At 52.2% G+C, this 20223-nt stretch overlaps 2 protein-coding genes across 2 annotated transcripts in view; both read left to right on the top strand.

Annotated features, from left to right (window-relative positions):
* The window catches only part of KIFC1 (kinesin family member C1), a gene marked incomplete at its 5' end in the record, with an annotated part of 30573 nt that extends 27808 nt beyond the window's left edge, over positions 1-2765 (top strand). Inside the window, 2 exons of the mRNA XM_033084098.1 lie at positions 2112-2187; positions 2651-2765. Coding sequence (XP_032939989.1) covers positions 2112-2187; positions 2651-2695 — 121 coding nt within the window. The remainder of the gene's footprint in view (positions 1-2111; positions 2188-2650) is intronic.
* Positions 2766-3951: 1186 nt separating this feature from the next.
* DAXX (death domain associated protein) lies at positions 3952-20116 on the top strand. Its single transcript, XM_033084097.1, has 8 exons — positions 3952-4134; positions 6699-8109; positions 11709-11875; positions 15238-15481; positions 16594-16667; positions 16860-16972; positions 18491-18665; positions 19945-20116. The coding sequence occupies exons 1-8, from the start codon at positions 3967-3969 to the stop codon at positions 20002-20004; spliced, it is 2412 nt and encodes an 803-aa protein (XP_032939988.1). The 5' UTR covers positions 3952-3966; the 3' UTR covers positions 20005-20116.
* Positions 20117-20223: the final 107 nt, after the last annotated feature.

Raw genomic sequence — 20223 nt, 5'->3', positions numbered from 1 at the left:
GGGGGATTTTTTTGGATTTTTCAGGGTTTTTTGGATGGGATTTTTGGGGAATTTTTTTGGGGATTTTTTGGTGTTTTGGGGATTTTTGGGGTGGGAATTTTTGAGAAATTTTTTGGGATTTTTCAGTGTTTTTATGGGATTTTTCAGGGGTTTTGAATGGGAATTTTTGGGATTTTTTTTTGTGTTTTGGGGATTTTTTTGGGATTTTTTCAGTGTTGGGATTTTTTGGGGTGGGAATTTTTTTGGGATTTTTCAGTGGTTTTGGGGATTTTTTGGGATTTTTTTGGGATTTTTTTTGGGATTTTTTGGGATTTTTTTGGGGTTTTTTTGTGTTTTGGGGATTTTTTGGGGTGGGAATTTTTTGGGGGATTTTTCCATTTTGGGGGATTTTTTGGGATTTTTCAGGATTTTTTGGATGGGATTTTTGGGGATTTTTTTTGGGATTTTTTGGTGTTTTGGGGTGGGAATTTTTGAGAAATTTTTGGGGATTTTTCAGTGTTTTTTTGGGATTTTTCAGGGGTTTTGGATGGGAATTTTTGGGATTTTTTTTGTGTTTTGGGGAATTTTTTGGGGATTTTTTTGGGATTTTTTCGGTGTTGGGATTTTTTGGGGTGGGAATTTTTTGGGGATTTTTCAGTGGTTCTGGGGATTTTTTGGGGATTTTTTTTTGGGATTTTTTTTGGGATTTTTTTGGTGTTCTGGGGGATTTTTTGGGGTGGAAATTTTTGAGGGATTTTTCCATTTTTGGGGGATTTTTTTAGATTTTTCAGGGTTTTTTGGATGGGATTTTTGGGGAATTTTTTGGGGATTTTTTGGTGTTTTGGGGTGGGAATTTTTGAGAAATTTTTGGGGATTTTTCAGTGCTTTTTTGGGATTTTTCAGGGGTTTTGGATGGGAATTTTTGGGGATTCTTGGGGGGATTTTGGGAAGATTTTTGGGGGATTTTTGGTATTTTGGGGGATTTTTTGGGGTGGGAATTTTTTTGGGATTTTTCAGTGGTTTTGGGAATTTTTTTGGGATTTTTTTGGGGATTTTTTTGTGTTTTGGGGGATTTTTTGGGGTAAGAATTTTTGGGGAATTTTTCCATTTTTTGGGGATTTTTTGGGATGGGATTTTTAGGGTTTTTTTTTTAATTTTTGGGGTTTTTTTGGTGGTTTTGGGATTTTTTTGGGATGGGATTTTTGGGTTTTTGGGGGATATTTCAGGGTTTTGGGGGGATTTTTTGGGATTGGACTTTTGGGGAACTTTTCTGTTTTGGGAGATTTTTTGGGATGGGATTTTTTGGGGATTTTATTTTTATTATTATTATTTTCCAGTGTTTTGGGGGATTTTTTTGAGATTTTTTGGGGATTTTTTGGTGTTAGTTGGAATTTTTTGGGATGGGATTTTTGGGAGAATTTTTCTGTTTTTTGGGGATTTTTTGGGATGAGATTTTTAGGGGGTTTTTTTGGGGAATTTTTTTGGAATTTTTGGGGATTTTTTGGTGGTTTTGTGGATTTTTTGGGATGGAATTTTGGGGATTTTTTTTGGATTTTTCAGTGTTTTGGGGTTTTTTTGGGATGGGATTTTTGGGATTTTTTGGGATGGAGTTTTTGGGGATTTTTGGGGGATTTTTGGGATTTTTTGTGGATTTTTCTGGTTTTGGGGATTTTTTTGGGATGGGATTTTTTGGGGACTTTTTTGAGGGATGTTTCCATTTTTGGGATGGGATTTTGGGGGATTTTTTGGGGGATTTTTCTGGTTTTGAGGATTTTTGTAGGATGGATTTTTTGGGGATTTTTTGAGGATTTTTGGGGGATCTTGTGGGGGATTTTTCAGTGTTTCTTGGGTTTTTTTGGGAGATTTTTAATTGAGTTTGGGACAGGATTTTTGGAGATTTTTTGGGGATTTTTAAAGTGGTTTGGGGGATTTTTTGGGGTTTGGTTTTTGGGGATTTTTTTTGGGATTTTTGCTTTTTTTGGTGGATTTTTCAGTGTTTTTTGGGGATTTTTTGGGCATTTTTCAGTGTTTTGGGGATTTTTTTTGATGGGATTTTGGGTGGGGGTTGATTTTTGGATGTTTTTGGGATCCTTTGGGATTTTTGGGGTGCCCTGACCCCGCTGCCCCCCCAGGTTGATGTTTGTCACCATTTCCCCCCTGGAGGAGAATTTTGGGGAATCCCTGAACTCGCTGCGCTTCGCCAGCAAGGTCTGGGGGGAATTGGGGGGATTTAGGGGGGTCCTAAAAGAATTTGGGGGGTCCTGGGGGGGAAATTTGGGGTTTCTAAAGGGATTTTTGGGGTCCTGGGGGTTTTTTGGGGGGTCTCAAAGGGATTTTAGGGGGTCCTGGGGGAAATTTGGGGGGGTTTTGGGGGGTCCTGGAGGGTTTTTGGGGTTCCCAAAGGGGTCCTGGGGTGGTTTTGGGGGGTCCTGGGAAGAATTTGGGGGGTCCCAAAGGAATTTTTGGGGTTCCCAAAGGGATTTGGGGGGTCCCAGGAAGATTTTGGGGGGTCCCAGGGGGATTTGGGGGGTCCTGGGGGGATTTTTGGGGTACTGAAGGAATTTGGGGGGGTCCTGGGATAAATAAATTTAGGGGATCCTGGGCAAATTTGGGAGTTTTGGGGGGATTTTCGGATTTTTTGGGGGTTCCGAGCCCGCCCCTCCCCCCGCAGGTGAACGAGTGCATGATCGGCACCGCCCAGGCCAACCGGAAGTGACGCAATCCGTGGGGCGGCTCCTTCCCGCCTTTTTAACGCAACAACCAATAAAGATTCGCCTTTACTCTGAGCTGATTGGCTGCCGCTGTCACGTGTCCCTAACCAAAATGGCGGCACCGTGCGTTCCCACGCTGGGCAGTGCCGCGCGCTGATTGGCTCTGCGCGTACGGCAGCGTGGCGGCCGCCATATTGCCGCGCTTCCGCCGTACAGGGCGGGGCGCCTCACGGCCTCCGTACCGCCGCCATCTTGTGCTCCACCTCCGCGCCTGCGCGGCGCCGCCTCCCCGCCTCACTCCGCGATGGCGCGAGACCGGCGGCGGCTCCCTCGCCTCGAGCGGAACCGAAAACGGCGAAAACCGCCCGAGAAGCAGCGCGGGGCCGGGAGGGTTAAAGGGGCGGGGTCTCGGGGCGTGCCGCACGTTAAGATGGCGGCGCCCTGCTCGGCGGCGCCGATCCCCGGATGAGCCGGAGGGCTGCGATTGGTCGGCGGGAGCGGCCCCGCCCCTTTCTTTGTACGGTGTCATGGCGGCGCCCGCTCGGCCGGGCCGGCGCGGGGCGGCACTTCCGGTCCTGCGCGTTGCGCGGCCTCGGCCGCTCGGTGGCGGCGGCGCCGGAGGAGCCGCGCGGGCCCGGTGAGCGCGGGGGGGGGCGGGGCCTGGCCCGGGGGGGCGGGGCTGAGGGCGGGGCCTGCGCGGGAGGGGGCGGGGCCAGCGCCGTGAGGGGAGGGGGCGGCCCGGGGGGGTTTTGAGGCGAATTCGGTGGAATTTGGGCAATTCCGGGGGGTCCCGGCGGGCGGGGACGGGCCCGGGGTGGGGGAGGGGAGGTTTGGGAGGGGGGAGGGGGCCGTGAGGGGGGGGGAGGGGAGTTTGAGGTGGGGGAGGGGAGTTTGAGGGGATTTGGGGAGAGGGGAGGCGGAATTTGGGGGTTTTGGGGGTGCAGGGGGGGAGGGGAGGCGGAATTTGGGAATTTTGGGGTGCGGGGGGGGAAGGGAGGCGGAATTTTGGGGAAATTTGGGGGGGAGGGGAAGGCGGAAGTTGAGGGTGGGGGGGAATTTTGGGGGGAAATTTTGGGGTTCGGTCCGAATTTGGGGGGGGTGGGGGAGGGGCTTGGGGATCCCCGGGGGGATTTTGGGGGTGGGGGAGGGGCGGGTTTGGGATTTCCGGGTTGATTTTGGGGGGTCCCTCCCCTGACCCCGCCCCCTTTCCCCTCCCCCCAGGCCCCTCTGGTGACTCCGCCCCCCCCCCGATTTTGGGGGTCCCGGGGGGGTCCCCATGGCCGCCCCCCCCCAGCCAATCATCGTCCTGGACGATGACGAGGACGGAGACCCCTCCCCCTGCTGCCCCTCCCCCACCCCCGCCGCCCCTCCCCCCCCGAACGGCGCCGGGGGCGGGGCCGGGGGCGGGGCCTTCTGGGAGGAGAACGAGCGGCTCTTCCAGGAGGTGAGGGGGGGAGGGGAGGGGGGAGGGGCACAAAATATTGGGGGGGGGGAGGGGAGGGGGGGGGAGGGGAGCTGAGCCCACCCAGGTGGGGACAAAGGGATCCCAGGTGGGCCTGGGTGTGGCCCAGGTGGGTGTGGGTGGGTTTGGGTGTGGCCCAGGTGTGCCTGGGTGTGTCCTGGGTGTGGCCCAGGTGTGGCCTGGGCGTGGCCCAGATGTGTCTGGGTGTGCCCTGGGTGTGTCTGGGTGTGGCCCAGGTGTGTCTGGGTGTGTCCTGGGTGTGGCCCAGGTATATTTGGTTGTGGCCCGGGTGTGGCCCAGGTGTGGCCTGGGTGTGGCCCAGGTGGGTTTGGGTGTGTCCTGGCTGTGGCCCAGGTGGGTTTGGGTGTGTCCTGGGTGTGGCCCAGGTGTGTTTGGGTGTGGCCCAGGTGTGTTTGGGTGTGGCCCAGGTGTGTTTGGGTGTGTCCTGGCTGTGACCCGGGTGTGGCCCAGGTGTGTTTGGGTGTGTCCTGGCTGTGGCCCAGGTGTGTCTCAGTGTGGCCCAGATATTTCCAGGTGTGGTCTAGGTGTGTCCAGATGTGTCTGAGTATGTCCTGGGTGTGGCCCAGGTGTGTCCAGGTGTGTTTGGGTGTGGCCCAGGTGTGCCTGGGTGGGGCCCAGGTGTGCCCAGGTGTTTGGGTGTCCTGGGTGTGTCTGGGTGTGGCCCAGGTGTGCCCTGTTTGTGCCCAGGTGTGGCCCAGGTGTGTTTGGGTGTGGCCTGGATGTGCTCAGGTGTGGCCCAGGTGTGCCTGGGTGTTTTTGTATCCAGGTGTGTTTGGGTGTGGCCTGGATGTGCTCAGGTGTGGCCCAGGTGTGCCTGGGTGTTTTTGTATCCAGGTGTGTTTGGGTGTGTCCTGGGTGGTTTTGGGTGTGTTCTGGGTGTGGCCCAGGTGTGCCCACATGTGCCCACGTGTGTCCTGGGTGTGGCCAAGGTGTGTCTGTGTGTGTCCTGGGTGTGGCCCAGGTATGTTTGGGTGTGGCCCAGGTGTGTCTGGGTGTAGCCCAGGAGAGCCCAGGTGTGTTTGGGTGTGTCCTGGGTGTGGCCCAGGTGTGCCCAGGTGTGTCTGGGTGTGGCCCAGGTGTGTCTGAGGCTTTCCCAGGTACGGCCCAGGTGTGTTTGTGTTTTGGTTGTGACCCAGGTGTGCCAAGATGTCTCCTGGGTGTGACCCAGATGTTTCCAGGTGTGTCCTGGCTTTGGCTCGTGTGTGTCTGGGTGTGCCCCAGGTGTGTTTGGCTGTACCACAGGTGTGTCTGAGGCTTTGCCACGTATGGCCCAGGTGTGTCTGGGTGTGGCCCAGGTTTGCCCAGGTGTTTTTGTGTCCAGATGTTTCCAGGTGTGTCTGGTTGTGTCCTGGGTGTGGCCCAGGTGTGTTTAGGTGTGTCCTGGGTGTGCCCAGGTGGGTTTGGGTGTGGCCCAGGTGTGGCCTGGATGTTTTTGTATCCAGGTGTGGTCCAGGTGTGTTTGGGTGTGTCCTGGCTGTGGCCCGGGTGTGGTCCAGGTGTGTTTGGGTGTGGCCCAGGTGTGTTTGGGTGTGCCACAGGTATGTCTGAGGCTTTCCCTGGTATGGCCCAGGTGTGTCCTGAGTGTGGGCCTGGTGTGTCCAGGTGTGTTTGGGTGTGTCCTGGGTGTGTCCAGGTGTGTTTGGGTGTGTCTGGGTGTGGCCCAGGTGGTTTTGTCTCCAGGTGTTTTTCAGTGTGTCCTGGGTGTGTGGGTGTGTCCAGGTGTAACTCAGGTGTCCCCAGGTGTATGCAACTGTGCCCAGGTGCACCCAGGTGTATCCCAGGTGTAACTCAGGTGTGTCTAGGTGTATCCAGGTGTATCCCAGTATAACTGAGGTGTACCCAGGTGCCCCCAGCTGTACCCAGGAGTACCCAGATGTATCAGGTGTACCTCAGGTGTATCCCAGGTGTACTCAGGTGTACCCAGGTGTATCCCAAGTGCCCCCAGGTGTAACCCAGGTGTATTCCAGGTGTACCCAGGTGTATCCAGATGTATCTCAGCTGTACCTAGGTGTACCCAGGTGCCCCCAGGTGTAATTCAGGTGTAACTCAGGTGGAATTCAGGTGTATCTCAGGTGCTCCCAGGTGTATCCCAAGTGTAACCCAGGTGTACCCAGGTGTACTCAGGTGTATCCAGCTGTACCCAGGTGTAACCCAGTGCCCCCAGGTGTAACCCAGGTGTACCCATGTACTCCCAGGTGTATCCAGGTGTAACCCAGGTGTATCCCAGGTGCTCCCACGTGTATCCCAGGTGCCCCTAGGTGTATCTCAGGTATATCTAGGTGTGCCTAGGTGTATCCCAGGTGTGCTCAGGTGTATCTCAGGTGTACCCGGGTGTATCCCAGGTGTATCCCAGGTGTACCCAGCTGCTCCCAGGTGTATCCCAGTGCCCCCAGGTGTATCCCAGGTGTACCCAGGTGTACCCAGGTGTAACCCAGGTGTATCCCAGGTGTACCCAGCTGCTCCCAGGTGTATCTCAGGTGTACCCAGGTGTACCCCAGGTGTAACCCAGCTGTTCTCTCCCGCAGTTCCTCTCCCTGTGCGCGCCGCTGACCCAGGAGCACCCCGAGGTGCTGCCCTTCCTGAGCTCGCGGCACCTCCGGGCCCACCCCGACTTCCGGGGCTCGGCGGAGTTCCGGAACATTCTGGGCCGGCTGCTGCGGCGCGTGCGGGGCCGGCGCCGCAAGGTTTACGTCTACATCAACGAGCTGTGCACCGTGCTGAAGGCGCGCGCCCTGCGGCGCCGCCTGGCCCTGCGCCAGTGCCCGCCCGGTACGGACCAGTGCCCGCCCAGTACGGACCAGTGCCCGCCCAGTACGGACCAGTACGGAGCGTCCCGGTGTCCGCACGGAGCGTCGCCGTGTCCCGATGGAGCGCCCCAGTGTCCCCCCAGTTCATCCCAGTATCCTCCCAGTTCATCCCAGTATCCCGACGGGGTGGAACCTCCCGGGGAGCCCTCCCAGTGCGCCCCCAGTTCATCCCAGTGCGCCGCCAGCTCGTCCCAGTATCCCGCCGGGGATCCATCCCAGTGTCCCACCAGTTCCTCCCAGTACCCCGAAGGCTCCTCCCAGTGTCCTGCTGGTTCTGCTGAGCACCCTGGGGGCGCTTCCCAGTATCCCAGTGCTCCGTCCCAGTATCCCAGTGCTTTGTCTGGCCATCCCAGTACTCCATCCCAGTATCCTAATGCTTCATCCCAGTATCCTGGTGGTTCATCCCAGTATCCCAATGCTTCATCCCAGTGTCCCAATGCTTCATCCCAGTATCCCAGCGCTTCATCCCAGTATCCCAGCGCTTCATCCCAGTATCCCAACGCTTCGTGCAATGATACCAGAGCTCCATCCCAGTATCCCAGCGCTCCATCCCAGTATCCCAGCGCTCCATCCCAGCATCCCAGCGCTCCATCCCATCGCCCCGAGCCCTCGGAGCGCCCCTCAGAGCCGCGGCGCGCGGGCGGCTCGCGCCGGCAGATCCGGCACCTGGAGCACCTGCTGCGCGTCTACGCGGCCGAGATCCGGCGGCTGCAGGAGCGGGAGCTGGACCTGGCCGAGCTGGACAGCGCCGACTCGCCGTACCTGCAGGAGAACCGGCTGAAGCGGCGCATGATGCGCATCTTCCGCCGCCTGTGCCAGCTCAAGGAGTGCAGCAGCCTGACGGGGCGCGTGCTGGAGCAGCGCATCCGCTTCCGCGGCACGCGCTACCCCGAGGTGAACCGCAGCATCGAGCGCTTCATCAACCGGCCCGACGCCTTCCCCGACTACTCGGACATCCTGCGCGAGATCCGCGGCGCCAGCGCGCGCCACGGGCTGGGGCTGGGCCGGCGGCAGATGGAGAACATGGCCCAGGAGGCCTTCAGGGAGGTGGGCAACCGGCTGCAGGAGAGGCGGCACCTGGACCTGGTGTACAACTTCGGGAGCCACCTGACGGACCAGTACCGGCCCGGTGAGGGACTGGGGAAACTGGGATAAACTGGGAATGGGTGTGGGAATGGGGAACACCTTCGGGAGCCACCTGACGGACCAGTACCGGCCAGGTCAGGGTCTGGGGAAACTGGGATAGACTGGGATAAACTGGGAATGGGGCACAGCTTCGGGAGGCACCTGATGGTCCAGTACCGGCCTGGTGAGGGAGTGGGGAAACTGGGATAAACTGGGAATGGGTGTGGGAATGGGGAACAACTTCGGGAGGCACCTGACGGACCAGTACCGGCCTGGTGAGACTGGGATAAACTGGGATATACTGGGAATGGGGACTGGGAATGGGGTACAGCTTCGGGAGCCACCTGATGGACCAGTACCGGCCTGGTGAGGGACTGGGGAAACTGGGATAAACTGGGATAAACTGGGAATGGGGAACAACCTCGGGAGGCACCTGACGGACCAGTGGAATTGGAGAATTCAGGAATTTGGGATTTCCCCCCTGCTGGAATTCAGGATTTGGGGAATTCAGGAATTTGGGATTTCCCCTGCTGGAATTGGGGATTTCAGGAATTTGAGAATTTGGGATTTTCCGCCACTGGAATTCAGGAAATTGGCAGTTTGGAAATTCGGGAATTTGGGCATTCAGGAATTTGGGAATTTAGGAATTTGGGCTTTTGGGAATTCAGGAATTTGAGATTTCCCCTCACTGGGATTCGGGATTTCAGGAATTCAGGAATTCAGGAATTTGGGATTTTCCCCTGCTGAAATTCGGGAATTTGGGAATTCAGGAATTTGGGATTTTCCCCTTGGAATTGGGGAGTTCAAAATTTGGGATTTCCCCTACTGGAATTCAGGAAATTAGGAATTTGAGATCTTGAGAATTTAGGAATTTGGGATTTTCCCCGCTGGAATTTGGGAATTCAGGAATTCTGGAATTTGGGATTCCCCCACTGGAATTCGGGATTTCAGGATTTTGAGAATTCAGGAATTTGGGGTTTTCCCTCTGCTGGAATTCGGGAATTTGAGAATTCAGGAATTTGGGGTTTTCCCTCTGCTGGAATTCGGGAATTTGGGAATTCAGGAATTTGGGATTTCCCCTCACTGGAATTCAGGAAATTGGCAATTTGGAATTTGGGATCTTGAGAATTCAGGAATTCAGGAATTTAGGATTTTCCCCCTGGAATTGAGGAATTCGGGAATTTGGGATTTCCTCTACTGGAATTTGAGATCTTGAGAATTTAGGAATTTGAGATTTTCCCCGCTGGAATTTGAGAATTCAAGAATTCAGGAATTTGGGATTTTCCCCTTGGAATTGGGGAATTCAAAATTTGGGATTTTCCCTGCTGGAATTCAGGAAATTAGGAATTTGAGATCTTGAGAATTCAGGAATTTGGGATTTCCCCACCACTGGAATTTGGGAAATCGGGAATTTAGGAATTTAGGAATTTGGGAATTCAGGAATTTGGGATTCCCCCTGCTGGATTTTGGGATTTCAGGAATTTGAGAATTTGTGATTTCCCCACCACTGGAATTTGGGAAATGAGGAATTCAGGAATTAGGGATTTCCCCTCACTGGAATTCAGGAATTTGGGAATTTGAGAATTTAGGAATTTGGGACCTTGAGAATTCAGGAATTCAGGAATTTGGGATTCCCCACCAGTGGAATTCGTGGATTTGGGAATTCAGGAATTTGGGATTTGGGATTTCCCCTCACTGGAATTTGGGAAATTGGGAATTTGAGAATTCGGAAATTTGGGGATTCGGGAATTTGAGATTTTCCCCTTGGAATTGGGGAGTTCAAAATTTGGGATTTCCCCTGCTGGAATTCAGGAATTTGAGAATTCAATAATTCAGGAATTTGGGATTTCCCCCCACTGGAATTTGGGAAATCAGGAATTTGGGAATTCAGGAATTTGGAATCTTGGGAATTCAGGAATTTGGGATTCCCCTCCACTGGAATTCAGGGTTTGGGGAATTCGGGAATTTGGGATTTCCTCTGCTGGAATTTGAGATCTTGAGAATTCAGGAATTTGGGATTTTCCCCCACTGGAATTTGGGATTTTGGGAATTCAGGAATTTGGGATTTTCCCCTTGAAATTGGGGAATTCAAAATTTGGGATTTTCCCTGCTGGAATTCAGGAAATTGAGAATTCAAGAATTCAGGAATTTGGGATTTTCCCCCACTGGAATTTGGGATTTTGGGAATTCAGCAATTTGGGAATTCAGGAATTTGGGATTCCCCACCACTGGAATTTGGGATTTTGGGAATTCAGGAATTTGGGATTTTCCCCTACTGGAATTCGGGATTTCAGGAATTTGAGAATTTGGAATTTGCCACCACTGGATTCGGGATTTCAGGAATTTGGGAATTCAGGAATTTGGGATTTCCCCCGATGGCATTTCGGAAATTCAGGAACTCAGAAATTCAGGATTTTGGGAATTTGGTAACTCAGAAATTTGGGATTTTGGGAATTGAGTAACCCATGAATTTGGGAATTGGGTAAGTGAGGGATTTTGGGATTTTGGGATTTTGGGAATTGGGTAAACAAGGGGTTTTGGGATTTGGGTACCTGAGGGATTCAGGATTTTGGGAATTGGGTCACTCATGGATTTGGGAATTGGGTAACAGGAATTCGGGATTTGGGGAATTCAAGAACTCAGGGATTTGGGATTTGGGTAACCCAGGATTCTGGGAATTGGCTAAGTGAAGGATTTGGGATTTTGGGAATTGGGTAGCTCAGGATTTTGGGAATTGGATAAGTGAGGGATTCGGAATTTTGGGAATTCAGGAACTCAGGGATTTTGGGAATTGGGTAACTCAGAAATTTGGGAATTGGCTAACTCAGGATTTTGGGAATTTGGTAACCCAGAAATTCTGGGAATTGGGTAACCAAGGGATTCAGGATTTTGGCAGGTAACTCATGGATTTGGGAATTTGGGAATTGGGTAAGTGAGGGATTCGGGATTTTGGGAATTGGGTAACTCAGAAATTTGGGATTTTGGGAGTTGGGTAACTCAGGATTTTGGGAATTGGATAAGTGAGGGATTTGGGATTTTGGGAATTGGGTAACTCAGGATTTTGGGAATTGGGTAACCCAGGGATTCGGGATTTTGGGAATTGGGTAACTCAGGGATTTGGAAATTTGGTAACCCAGGAATTCTGGGAATTGGGTAACCAAGGGATTCAGGATTTTGGGAATTGGGTAACTCATGGATTTGGGAATTGGGTAAGTGAGGGATTTTGGGAATTGGGTAACTGAGGAATTCGGGATTTTGGGAATAGCTTAACCCATGGATTTGGGAATTGGGTACCTGAGGGATTCAGGATTTTGGGAATTGGGTCACTCATGGATTTGGAATTTTGGGAATTTGATAACTCAGGATTTGGGGAATTGGGTAACTCATGGATTTGGGAATTCAGGAACTCAGGGATTCAGGATTTTGGGAATTGGGTAACTCAGGGATTTTGGGAATTGGGTAACTCATGGATTTGGGAATTGGATAACCCATGGATTTGGAATTGTGGGAATTGGGTAACTCATGGATTTGGGAATTGTGTAACTCAGGAATTTGGGATTCTGGGAATTGTGTAACCCATGGATCCGGGCTGTCTCTCCCCAGGCACGGACCCGGCGCTGTCGGACCCCGAGCTGGCGCAGCGGCTGCGGCGGAACCGGCGCCTGGCGCTGGCCCGGCTGGACGACGTCATCGCGCGCTTCGCCCAGCGCCAGGAGCAGCACCGGGAGCAGGAGCCCGCCCGGAAACGGCACCGGGGAACCGGGAACAAGGTGGGGAAATAATGGGGAATGGGAAATAATGGGGAATGGGGAATGGGAGCAGGAACCGGCCCGGAAACGGCACCGGGGAGCCGGGAACAAGGTGGGGGAAAAATGGGAAATGGGGAATGGGGAATGGGAACAGGAAATGGGGAATGGGAACAGGAACCAGCCTGGAAACGGCACCGGGGAGCCGCGAACAAGGTGGGGGAAAAATGGGAAATGGGAACGAGAAATGGGAACAGGAAATGGGGAATGGGAGCAGGAGCAGGCCCAGAAACAGCACCGGAGAGCCGGGAAGAAGGTGGGGAAAATGGGAAATGGGAACAGGAAATAATGGGGAATGGGGACAGGAAATGGGGAATGGGGAATGAGAACAGGAACTGGGGAATGGGAGCAGGAGCCGGCCCGGAAACAGCACCAGGGAGCCGGGAATAAGGTGAGGAAAAATGGGAAATGGGAACAGGAAATAATGGGGAATGGGAAAAGGAAATGGGGAATGGGAACAGGAAATGGGGAATGGGAGCAGGAGCCCGCCCGGAAACAGCACCGGGGAGCCGGGAACAAGGTGGGGAAAAATGGGAAATGGGGAATGGGAACAGGAAATGGGGAATGGGAGCGGGAGCCTGCCTGGAAAAGGCACCGGGGAACAGGGAACAAGGTGGGGGGAAAATGGGGAATGGGGACAGGAAATAATGGGGAATGGGGGATGGGAACAGGAAATGGGGAATGGGAACAGGAACTGGCCTGGAAATGGCACTGGGGAGCTGGGAACAAGGTGGGGAAAAATGGGAAATGGGGACGGGAAATAATTGGGAATGGGAACAGGAAATGGGGAATGAGAACAAGAAATGGGAATGGGAACAGGAAATGGGAATGGGAACAGGAAATGGGAATGGGAGCAGGAAATGGGAATGGGAACAGGAAATGGGAATGGGAACAGGAAATGGGGAATTGGAGCAGGAAATGGGAATGGGAGCAGGAAATGGGAATGGGAACAGGAAATGGGAATGGGAAATGGGAACAGGACACAAAGTGGGAAAATGGGAATGGAAAACTGGAAATGGGAAATAAGAAATGGGAATAAGGTGGGAAAACAGGAATAGGAAATGGAAATGGGAACCAAGGTGGAGGAATGGAAAATAGGAAATGGGGAATGGGAAACAGGAACCAAGGTGGGGAAAGGGGAATGGGAAATGGGAAATGGGAAATGGGAAGGGAAACTGGGGATTGGAAATGGGGAATGGGAAACGAAATGGGAAACAGGAATGGGAAATGGGGAATGGGAACAGAAAACAGGAAATGGAAATGGGAACAGGAATGGGAAATGGGAAATGGGAAGGGAAACTGGGGATTGGAAATGGGGAATGGGAAATGGAATGGGAAACAAAATGGGAAACAGGAATGGGAAATGGGGAATGGGAACAGAAAACGGGAAATGGGAAATGGGGAATGGGGAATGGGAACAGGAATGGGTAAATGGGAATAGGAATGGGAAATGGGAATGGGAAATGGGGAATGGGAACAGGAATGGGGAATGGGAAATGGGGAATGGGAAATGGGAATAGGAATGGGAAATGGGAATAGGAATGGGAACAGAAACTGGAAATGGGGAATGGGAACAGGAGCGGGAAATGGAAATGGGAACAGGAATGGGAAATGGGAATAGGAATGGGAAATGGGAATAGGAACGGAAAATGGGAATAGGAATTGGAACAGAAAGTGGAAATGGGGAATGGGAACAGGAATGGGAAATGGGAACAGGAAATGGGAACAGAAACTGGAAATGGGAAATAGGAAATGGGGAATGGGAAATGGGAACTGGGAATGGAAACAGGAAAGGGTAACAGGAAATGGGGACAGGAATGGGAAATGGGAAACAAGAATGGAAACCAGGATCCAAGGTGGAGAATTGGGAATGGGAACCGGGAATGGGAAATGGGGAGGAGGAGGAAAAGGAGGAAGAAAAGGAGGAAGAGGAGGAAAAGGAGAACAAGGAAGAAGAAAAGGAGGATGAGAGAGAAAAAAAGGAGGATGAGAGGCAGGAAGAGAAGGAGGAGGGAGAAAGGGAGGAAGAAGAGGAAAATGGGGAAAGACAGGAGAAAGGAAAGAGGAAGGGGAGGAGAAAAGAGGAGGAAATGGAAGAGGAAGAGAAGGAGGAAAGGTGGAGAAAGGAGGAGGAAAAAGGAGGAAAAGCAGGAAAGGGAGAAAAGGAGGAGGAAGGGCAGGAAAAGATGAGGAAGAGAAGGAAGAAGGGCAGGAAGAGGAGCAGGAAGAGGAGCAGGAAAATGGCAGGGAAAGGCTGGAGAAATGGAGGAAGAGCAGGAAAAGGATGGGGAAGAGGGAGAGGAGGAAGAAGAAGGACAGGAAAACAGGAGGAAGAGGAGGAAGAGGAGGAGGAAGGGCAGGAAAAGGAGGGGGAAAAGAGGAAAAAGGAAGAGGAAGATGAGAGGAGAAAGGAGGAAGAGGAAGGGCAGGAAAAACAGGAGGAAGAAGGGGGGAAGAAGGAGGAAGAGGAAGGGTAGGAAAGAGGAAGAAGAGGAGAGAAAGAAGAGGAAGAGGAAGAAGAAGAAGGGCGGGAAAAGAGGAGGAAAAGGAAGGGTGGGAAAAGGAGGAAGAGGAGGGAAAGGAGGAGGAAGAAGAGGAAGAGTAGGAAGAGGAGGAAGAGGAAGGGCAGGGAAAGAAGAGGAAGAGACAAGGGTGGAAAAGGAGGAGGAAGAGGAGGAAGAGTAGGAAAAGGAGGAGGAAGAGGAACAGTGGGAAGAAGAGGAAGGGCAGAGAAAGGAGAAGGAGGAAGAGGAAGGAGGAAGGGCAGGGAAAGGAAAAGGAAGAAGAGGAGAGAAAGGAGGAGGAAGAAGGGGAACAGGAAAGGTGGGAGAAAGAGGAAGAGGAGGAAGAGGAAGGGTGGGAAAAGGAGGAAAAGGAAGAGGAAAGGTGGGAAAATGAGGAGGAAGAGGAGGAAGAGTGGGAAGAGGAGGAAGAGAAGGGGAAGAAGAAGGAAGAGGAAGAGGAAGGGTGGGAAAAAGAGGAAGAGGAAGAAGAAGAAGGGTGGGGGAAAAGAGGAAGAAGAAGGGCAGAGAAAGGAGGAGGAGAAAGAGGAAGAGAAAGGGCAGGAAATGAAGAGGAAGAGGAAGGGTGGGAAAAGAGGAGGAAGAAGGGGGGAAGAAGGAAGAGAAGGAAGGGCAGGAAAAGGAGGAAGAAGAGGGAAAGGAGGAAGAGGAGGAAGAGGAAAGGTGGGAAAAAAGGAGGAAGAGGAAGGGCAGGGAAAGAGGAAGAAGAGGAAGAGGAAGGGGAAGAGGAAGAGGAAGGGAAAGAGGAAGAGGAAGGGTGGGAAGGGGAACCCCCCCTCAAAATGAAACTTTCTCCATTCACAGAGGAAGAAAGAGGAAGAGGAGGAGGAACAGGAAGAGGAGGAGGAAGAAGAGGATGAGGAGGAGGAAGAGGACGATGAAGATGAAGAAGAAGAAGAAGAAGAAGAAGATGAAGATGAGGAAGAGGAGGAGGAAGAGGAGGAGGAGGAGGAAGAGGAAGGAGAATCCTCCGAGGCCGAAGGGCGGGTGAAGGTCAAGGAGGAGGAGGAGGAGGAGGAGGAAGGAAGAGAAGCCACAGCAGTACAGGGTGGGGGAATTTGGGAAATTTTGGGGGGAATTTGGGGAAATTTGGGGAATTCTGGGGAAAATTTGGGAATTCTGGGGAAAATTTGGGAATTTTGGGGAAAATTTGGAAATTTTGGGGGAATTTTGGGGAAAATTTGGGGGATTTGGGGAAATTTTGGGGAAATTTGGGGTATTTGGGAATTTTTGACAAATTTTTGGGGCATTCTGGGGGAAAATTTGAAAATTCTGGGGCAAATGTTGGTGGGAATTTGGGAATTTGGGGGGAATTTGGGAGAATTTGGGGGAAATTGGGAATTCTGGGGAAAATTTGCAGGTTTTGGTGGAAATTTGGGGAGAATTTTGGGAAATTTGGGAATTCTGGGGAAAATTGGGGAATTTTGAGGAAAATTTGGGAATTCTGGGGAAAATTTGGGGAAATTTTGGGGGGAATTTAGAAATTCTGGGGAAAATTTGGGAATTTTGGGGGAATTTTGAAGGAAAATTTGGGAATTTGGGGAAATTTTGGGAAAATTTTGGGGAAATTTTGAGGGAAATTTGGGGAATTTTTTTGAAATTTGGGGAATTTTAGAGGAAATATGGGGGGAATTTTGGGGAAAATGTGGGGAAATTTTGAGGGAAAATTTGGGAATTTTTCAGAAATTTGGGAAAAATTTTTGGGAAACTTAGGGAAAATTTTGGGGGGGTTTGGGGAAATTTTGGGGGTGAAATTTGAGGGTCCTGGGGGGATCCTTGGGGGAATTTTGGGGAGGAATTATGGGGGATTTTGGGGAAAATTCTGAGGGTGCTGAGGGGAAATTTGGGGAGGAATTTTGGGGGGTTTGGGAGGAATTTTGGGGGTCTTGGAGGGATTTTGGGGGGGTCCTGGGAGAGAATTTTGGGGGAAATTTGGGGGTTCTGGGGGGATTTTGGGGGTGGAATTTGGGGGAATTTGGGGAGAATTTTGGGGGGAATTTGGGGGTCCTGGGGGGAAATTTTGGGAGATTTTGTGGGGGGATTTTGGGGTTCCAGTGGGGTTTTGGGCTGGAATTTTGGGGGGATTTTTTTGGGGGGGGGTCCCTGCTGTATCCCCGCCCCTCCCCCACCCTTTTTCTGACCCCTTCCCTCCCCCCCCAGGTGCGGTCGATCCGGGGCTCCCAGCGCTGCCCCTCCCCCCCCCAACCCCTCAGGATGGGGGAGGGGGGAGCCCCCCGCCCCTCCCCCACCCCCCCTCCCCCCTCCCCCACCCCCCCGCCCCTCCCCCACCCCCCAAATCCGAGCTCTTCCTGCTGGAGATCGAATCCTTCCCCCTGGAACCGGGGGAGACCCCTCCCCCCTCCCCCCTGCCCTCCCCCCTCCCCTCCCCCACCCCCTCCCCTCCCCCCGCTCTGGGAGGCTCCGAGGCCACGCCCAAGGCCACGCCCCCCTCGCGCTGCCCCTCCCCCCTCGGCGGGGGAGGGACCCCGGGACCCCCCCCCAAAAAACGGAGCCGGAGCGAGCGGCGAGGGGGGGACAGGTGAGAAATGGGGGGGATTGGGGGGGAAATTTGGGAATTTTGGGGGAAAACTGGGGGGATTTGGGGAGAATTAGGGAATTTTTAGGGGATATTTGGGGGAAATTTGAGAATTTTGGGACGTTTTGGAGGAATTTGGGGGGAAATTTGGGAATTTGGGGGGGATTTTTGGGGGAAATTTGGGGATTTTGGGGGGGAGTTCGGGAATTTTGGGGTGGTTTGGGAATTTTTGGGGTGGTTTTGGGGGGAATTTGGGGGGAATTAAGGAATTTTGGGGGGATTTGGGGAAAATTTGGGAATTTTGGGGGTGTTGGGGTGGAATTTGGGGGGAATTTGGGAATTTTGGGGTGATTTGGGGGGCAGTTTGGGGATTTTTGGGGTGGTTTTGGGGGGAATTTGGGGAGAATTAAGGAATTTTTAGGGGATATTGGGGGGAAATTTGGGAATTTTGGGGGGGATTTGGGGAGAATTAAGGAATTTCGGGGGGGGGTTTGGGGGAAACTTGGGGGAGTTTTGGGGGATTTGGGGAATTTTTGGGGGTTCCCAGATGAGTTTTGGGAACTCCCAGGTTAATTTTGGGGGGTATTTGATGGGAATTTGGGGAATTTTTGGGGTTCCAGGTGAATGTTGGGGGGTCCTGGTTGCATTTTGGGAGTTCCCAGGTCAATTTTGGGGTCCCAGGGATGAATTTTGGGTTCCAAGGTGAATTTTTAGGGGGATTTGGGGGATCCCAGGTCAATTTTGGGGTCCCAGGGGTGAATTTTGGGGGGATTTGAGAGGAATTTTTGGGGTTCCAGGTGAATTTTGGGGGGTTCTGGGTGCATTTTGGGAGTTCCCCGGTGGATATTGGGGGGTCCCAGGGGTGAATTTTGGGGTTCCCAGGTGAATTTTTGGGGAATTTTGGGGTTCCCAGGTGGATTTTGGGGGGTCCCATGTGAATTTTTGGGGGTTCCCAGGTGAATTTTGGGGTTCCAGCTCAGTTTTTGGAGGTCCCAGAGGTGGATTCTGGGGGAATTTGGGGAATTTTGGGGGGTCCCAGATGAATTTTGAGGGTTCCCATGTGAATTTTTGGGGGTATTTGATGGGAATTTGGGGAATTTTTGGGGTTCCCAGGTCCATTTTGGGAGTTCCCAGGTAAATTTTGGGGTCCCAGGGATGAATTTTGGGTTCCAAGGTGAATTTTTAGGGGGATTTCGGGGGTGCCAGGTCAATTTTGGGGTCCCAGGGGTGAATTTTGGGGGGATTTGGGGAATTTTTGGGATTCCAGGTGGATTTTGGGGATTCTTGGGTGCATTTTAGGGGATCCCAGGTGAATTTTTGGGGAATTTTTGGGGGTTTTCAGATGCATTTTTGGGGGTATTTGAGGGGAATTTGGGCTCCCAGGTGAATTTTTAGGGTCTCAGGGGTGAATTTTGGAGGTTCCTGGGTGAATTTTGGGGTTTCCAGATCAATTCTGGGGGGGGATTTGGGGGAAATTTGTGAATTTTGGGGGTGCCTGACCCCGCACCCCTCCCCCCCCAGCCTGGCCGTACCCGGGAGCCCCCCGGGGGGGGAGGGGCCGGATCTGGGGGTCCCCCCCTCGCCCCCCCCCCGGCCCAGCCCCCTCCCCGACTCCACCCGCGCCGACTCCCCCGGGGGGGACCTGGTCAGCTCCTCCCAGGGCAGCCCCCCCAGGACAGCCCCCCGGGCCTGCAAGGTGAGAACTGGGGATTTCAGGGGGGTCTGAGGGGGATTTGGGGGGAATTTGGGGGGAATTTAAGGGGGTTTGGGGGGAATTTGGGGGATCCGGATTTTGGGGGGGCTTTTTTGGGGATTTTGGGGGGGATTTTTTTTCATTTTTGGGGAATTTTGGGGGATTTTTTTTAATTTTGGGGGATTTTTGGGGATTTTTTTTTAATTTTTGGGGAATTTTGGGGGAATTTTTTTTAATTTTGGGGGATTTGGGGGAATTTTTTTTAATTTTTGGGATTTTTTTGGATTTGGGGGGGATTTTTTTTTTAATTTGGGGGGGATATTTTTGATTTTTGGGGAATTTTTACAGGGGGATGTTTTTAGATTTGGGGGGAATTTTTGGGGTTTTTTTGGGGGGGATTATTTTGGGGAATGTTTTGGGATTCTGAGGGATTTTGGAGGGGGATTTTTTTTATTTTTGAGGAATTTTTGGGGGGAATTTTTGGATTTCTGGAGAGTTTTTGGAGGGGGGTTGGGGGATTTTTTGTGGGGTTTTGGGGGATGTTTTGGGGAATTTTTGGGGATTATGGGGAATTTTGGGGGGGGATTTTTTTTGGTTTTTGGGAGATTTTTTGGGGGATTTTTTGGGATTCTTGGGAATTTTTGGAGGGGATTTTTTGGATTTTGGGGGAGATTTTTTGGGGGTTTTGGGGAATTTTTTAGGATTTGGGGGGGGATTTTTTTGATTTTGGGGAATTTTTGGAAGAGATTTTTTGGCTTTTGGGAAAATTTTCAGGGGGATTTTTTTGATTTTTGGGGAATTTTTGAGGGGCATTTTTTGGGATTTTGGGGGATGGATTTTTTTTATTTTTGGGGAGAGATGTTTTTGGATTTTGGGGATTTTTGGGGATTTTTGAGGGATTTTTTTGATTTTTGGGGAATTTTTAGGGGAGATTTTTTCGGTTTTTGAGGGATTTTTTGGGGGAATTTTGGAGGGGTTGGGGGATTTTTTGGGGGGATTTTTTGGGGGATTTGGGGAATTTGGGGGAGATTTTTTGGGATTTTGGGAGGGATTTTTTTTATTTTTGGGAATTTTGGGGGGGATTTTTTTTTTGTTTTTGGGAAATTATGGGAGGGGATTTTTTGGGATTTGGGGGGAATTTTTTGAGATTTTGGGGCATCAGGGAATTTGGCATTTTGGGGATGAGAACTGAACGGGATTTGGAATTCCCCCATCCCCTCTGACACCCAAAAAACCCCAAATTTACCCAAAATTCCCCAAATTCACCCCAAATTCCCCCCAGACCAGCGTGGGCACCCAGTGCGACCCCGAGGAGATCATCGTGCTCTCGGACTCGGATTAGCCCCGCCCCTTTGGCCACGCCCACCGCCTGACCACGCCCATTTCTGCTCAGACCCCGCCCCTTTTCTCCAAAACCCCACCCCCTTTCCTCCCAAACCCCGCCCCCTCCGCGCTGCCCCCCTCAATAAACCCCGCCTTTTCGTACGGAACGGCTCCGCCCCTTTGGTTTTTGTCGTGACCGCGCCGTGTCTGTCTCGATATGACGTCATGGGGGGGTGGG

The sequence above is a fragment of the Catharus ustulatus genome, chromosome 36, assembly GCF_009819885.2.
Source record: "Catharus ustulatus isolate bCatUst1 chromosome 36, bCatUst1.pri.v2, whole genome shotgun sequence".
Taxonomy (NCBI): domain Eukaryota; kingdom Metazoa; phylum Chordata; class Aves; order Passeriformes; family Turdidae; genus Catharus; species Catharus ustulatus.
This window is presented reverse-complemented; position numbering and strand designations above follow the sequence as displayed.

Excerpts from the sequence above, each read along its gene's own strand:
- DAXX (XM_033084097.1), top strand. The coding sequence starts at position 3,967 with ATGGCCGCCCCCCCCCAGCCAATCATCGTCCTGGACGATGACGAGGAC. Across the intron at positions 4,135-6,698 it reads ACGAGCGGCTCTTCCAGGAG|TTCCTCTCCCTGTGCGCGCC; the intron begins GTGAGGGGGGGA and ends TCTCTCCCGCAG. Across the intron at positions 8,110-11,708 it reads GACGGACCAGTACCGGCCCG|GCACGGACCCGGCGCTGTCG; the intron begins GTGAGGGACTGG and ends GTCTCTCCCCAG.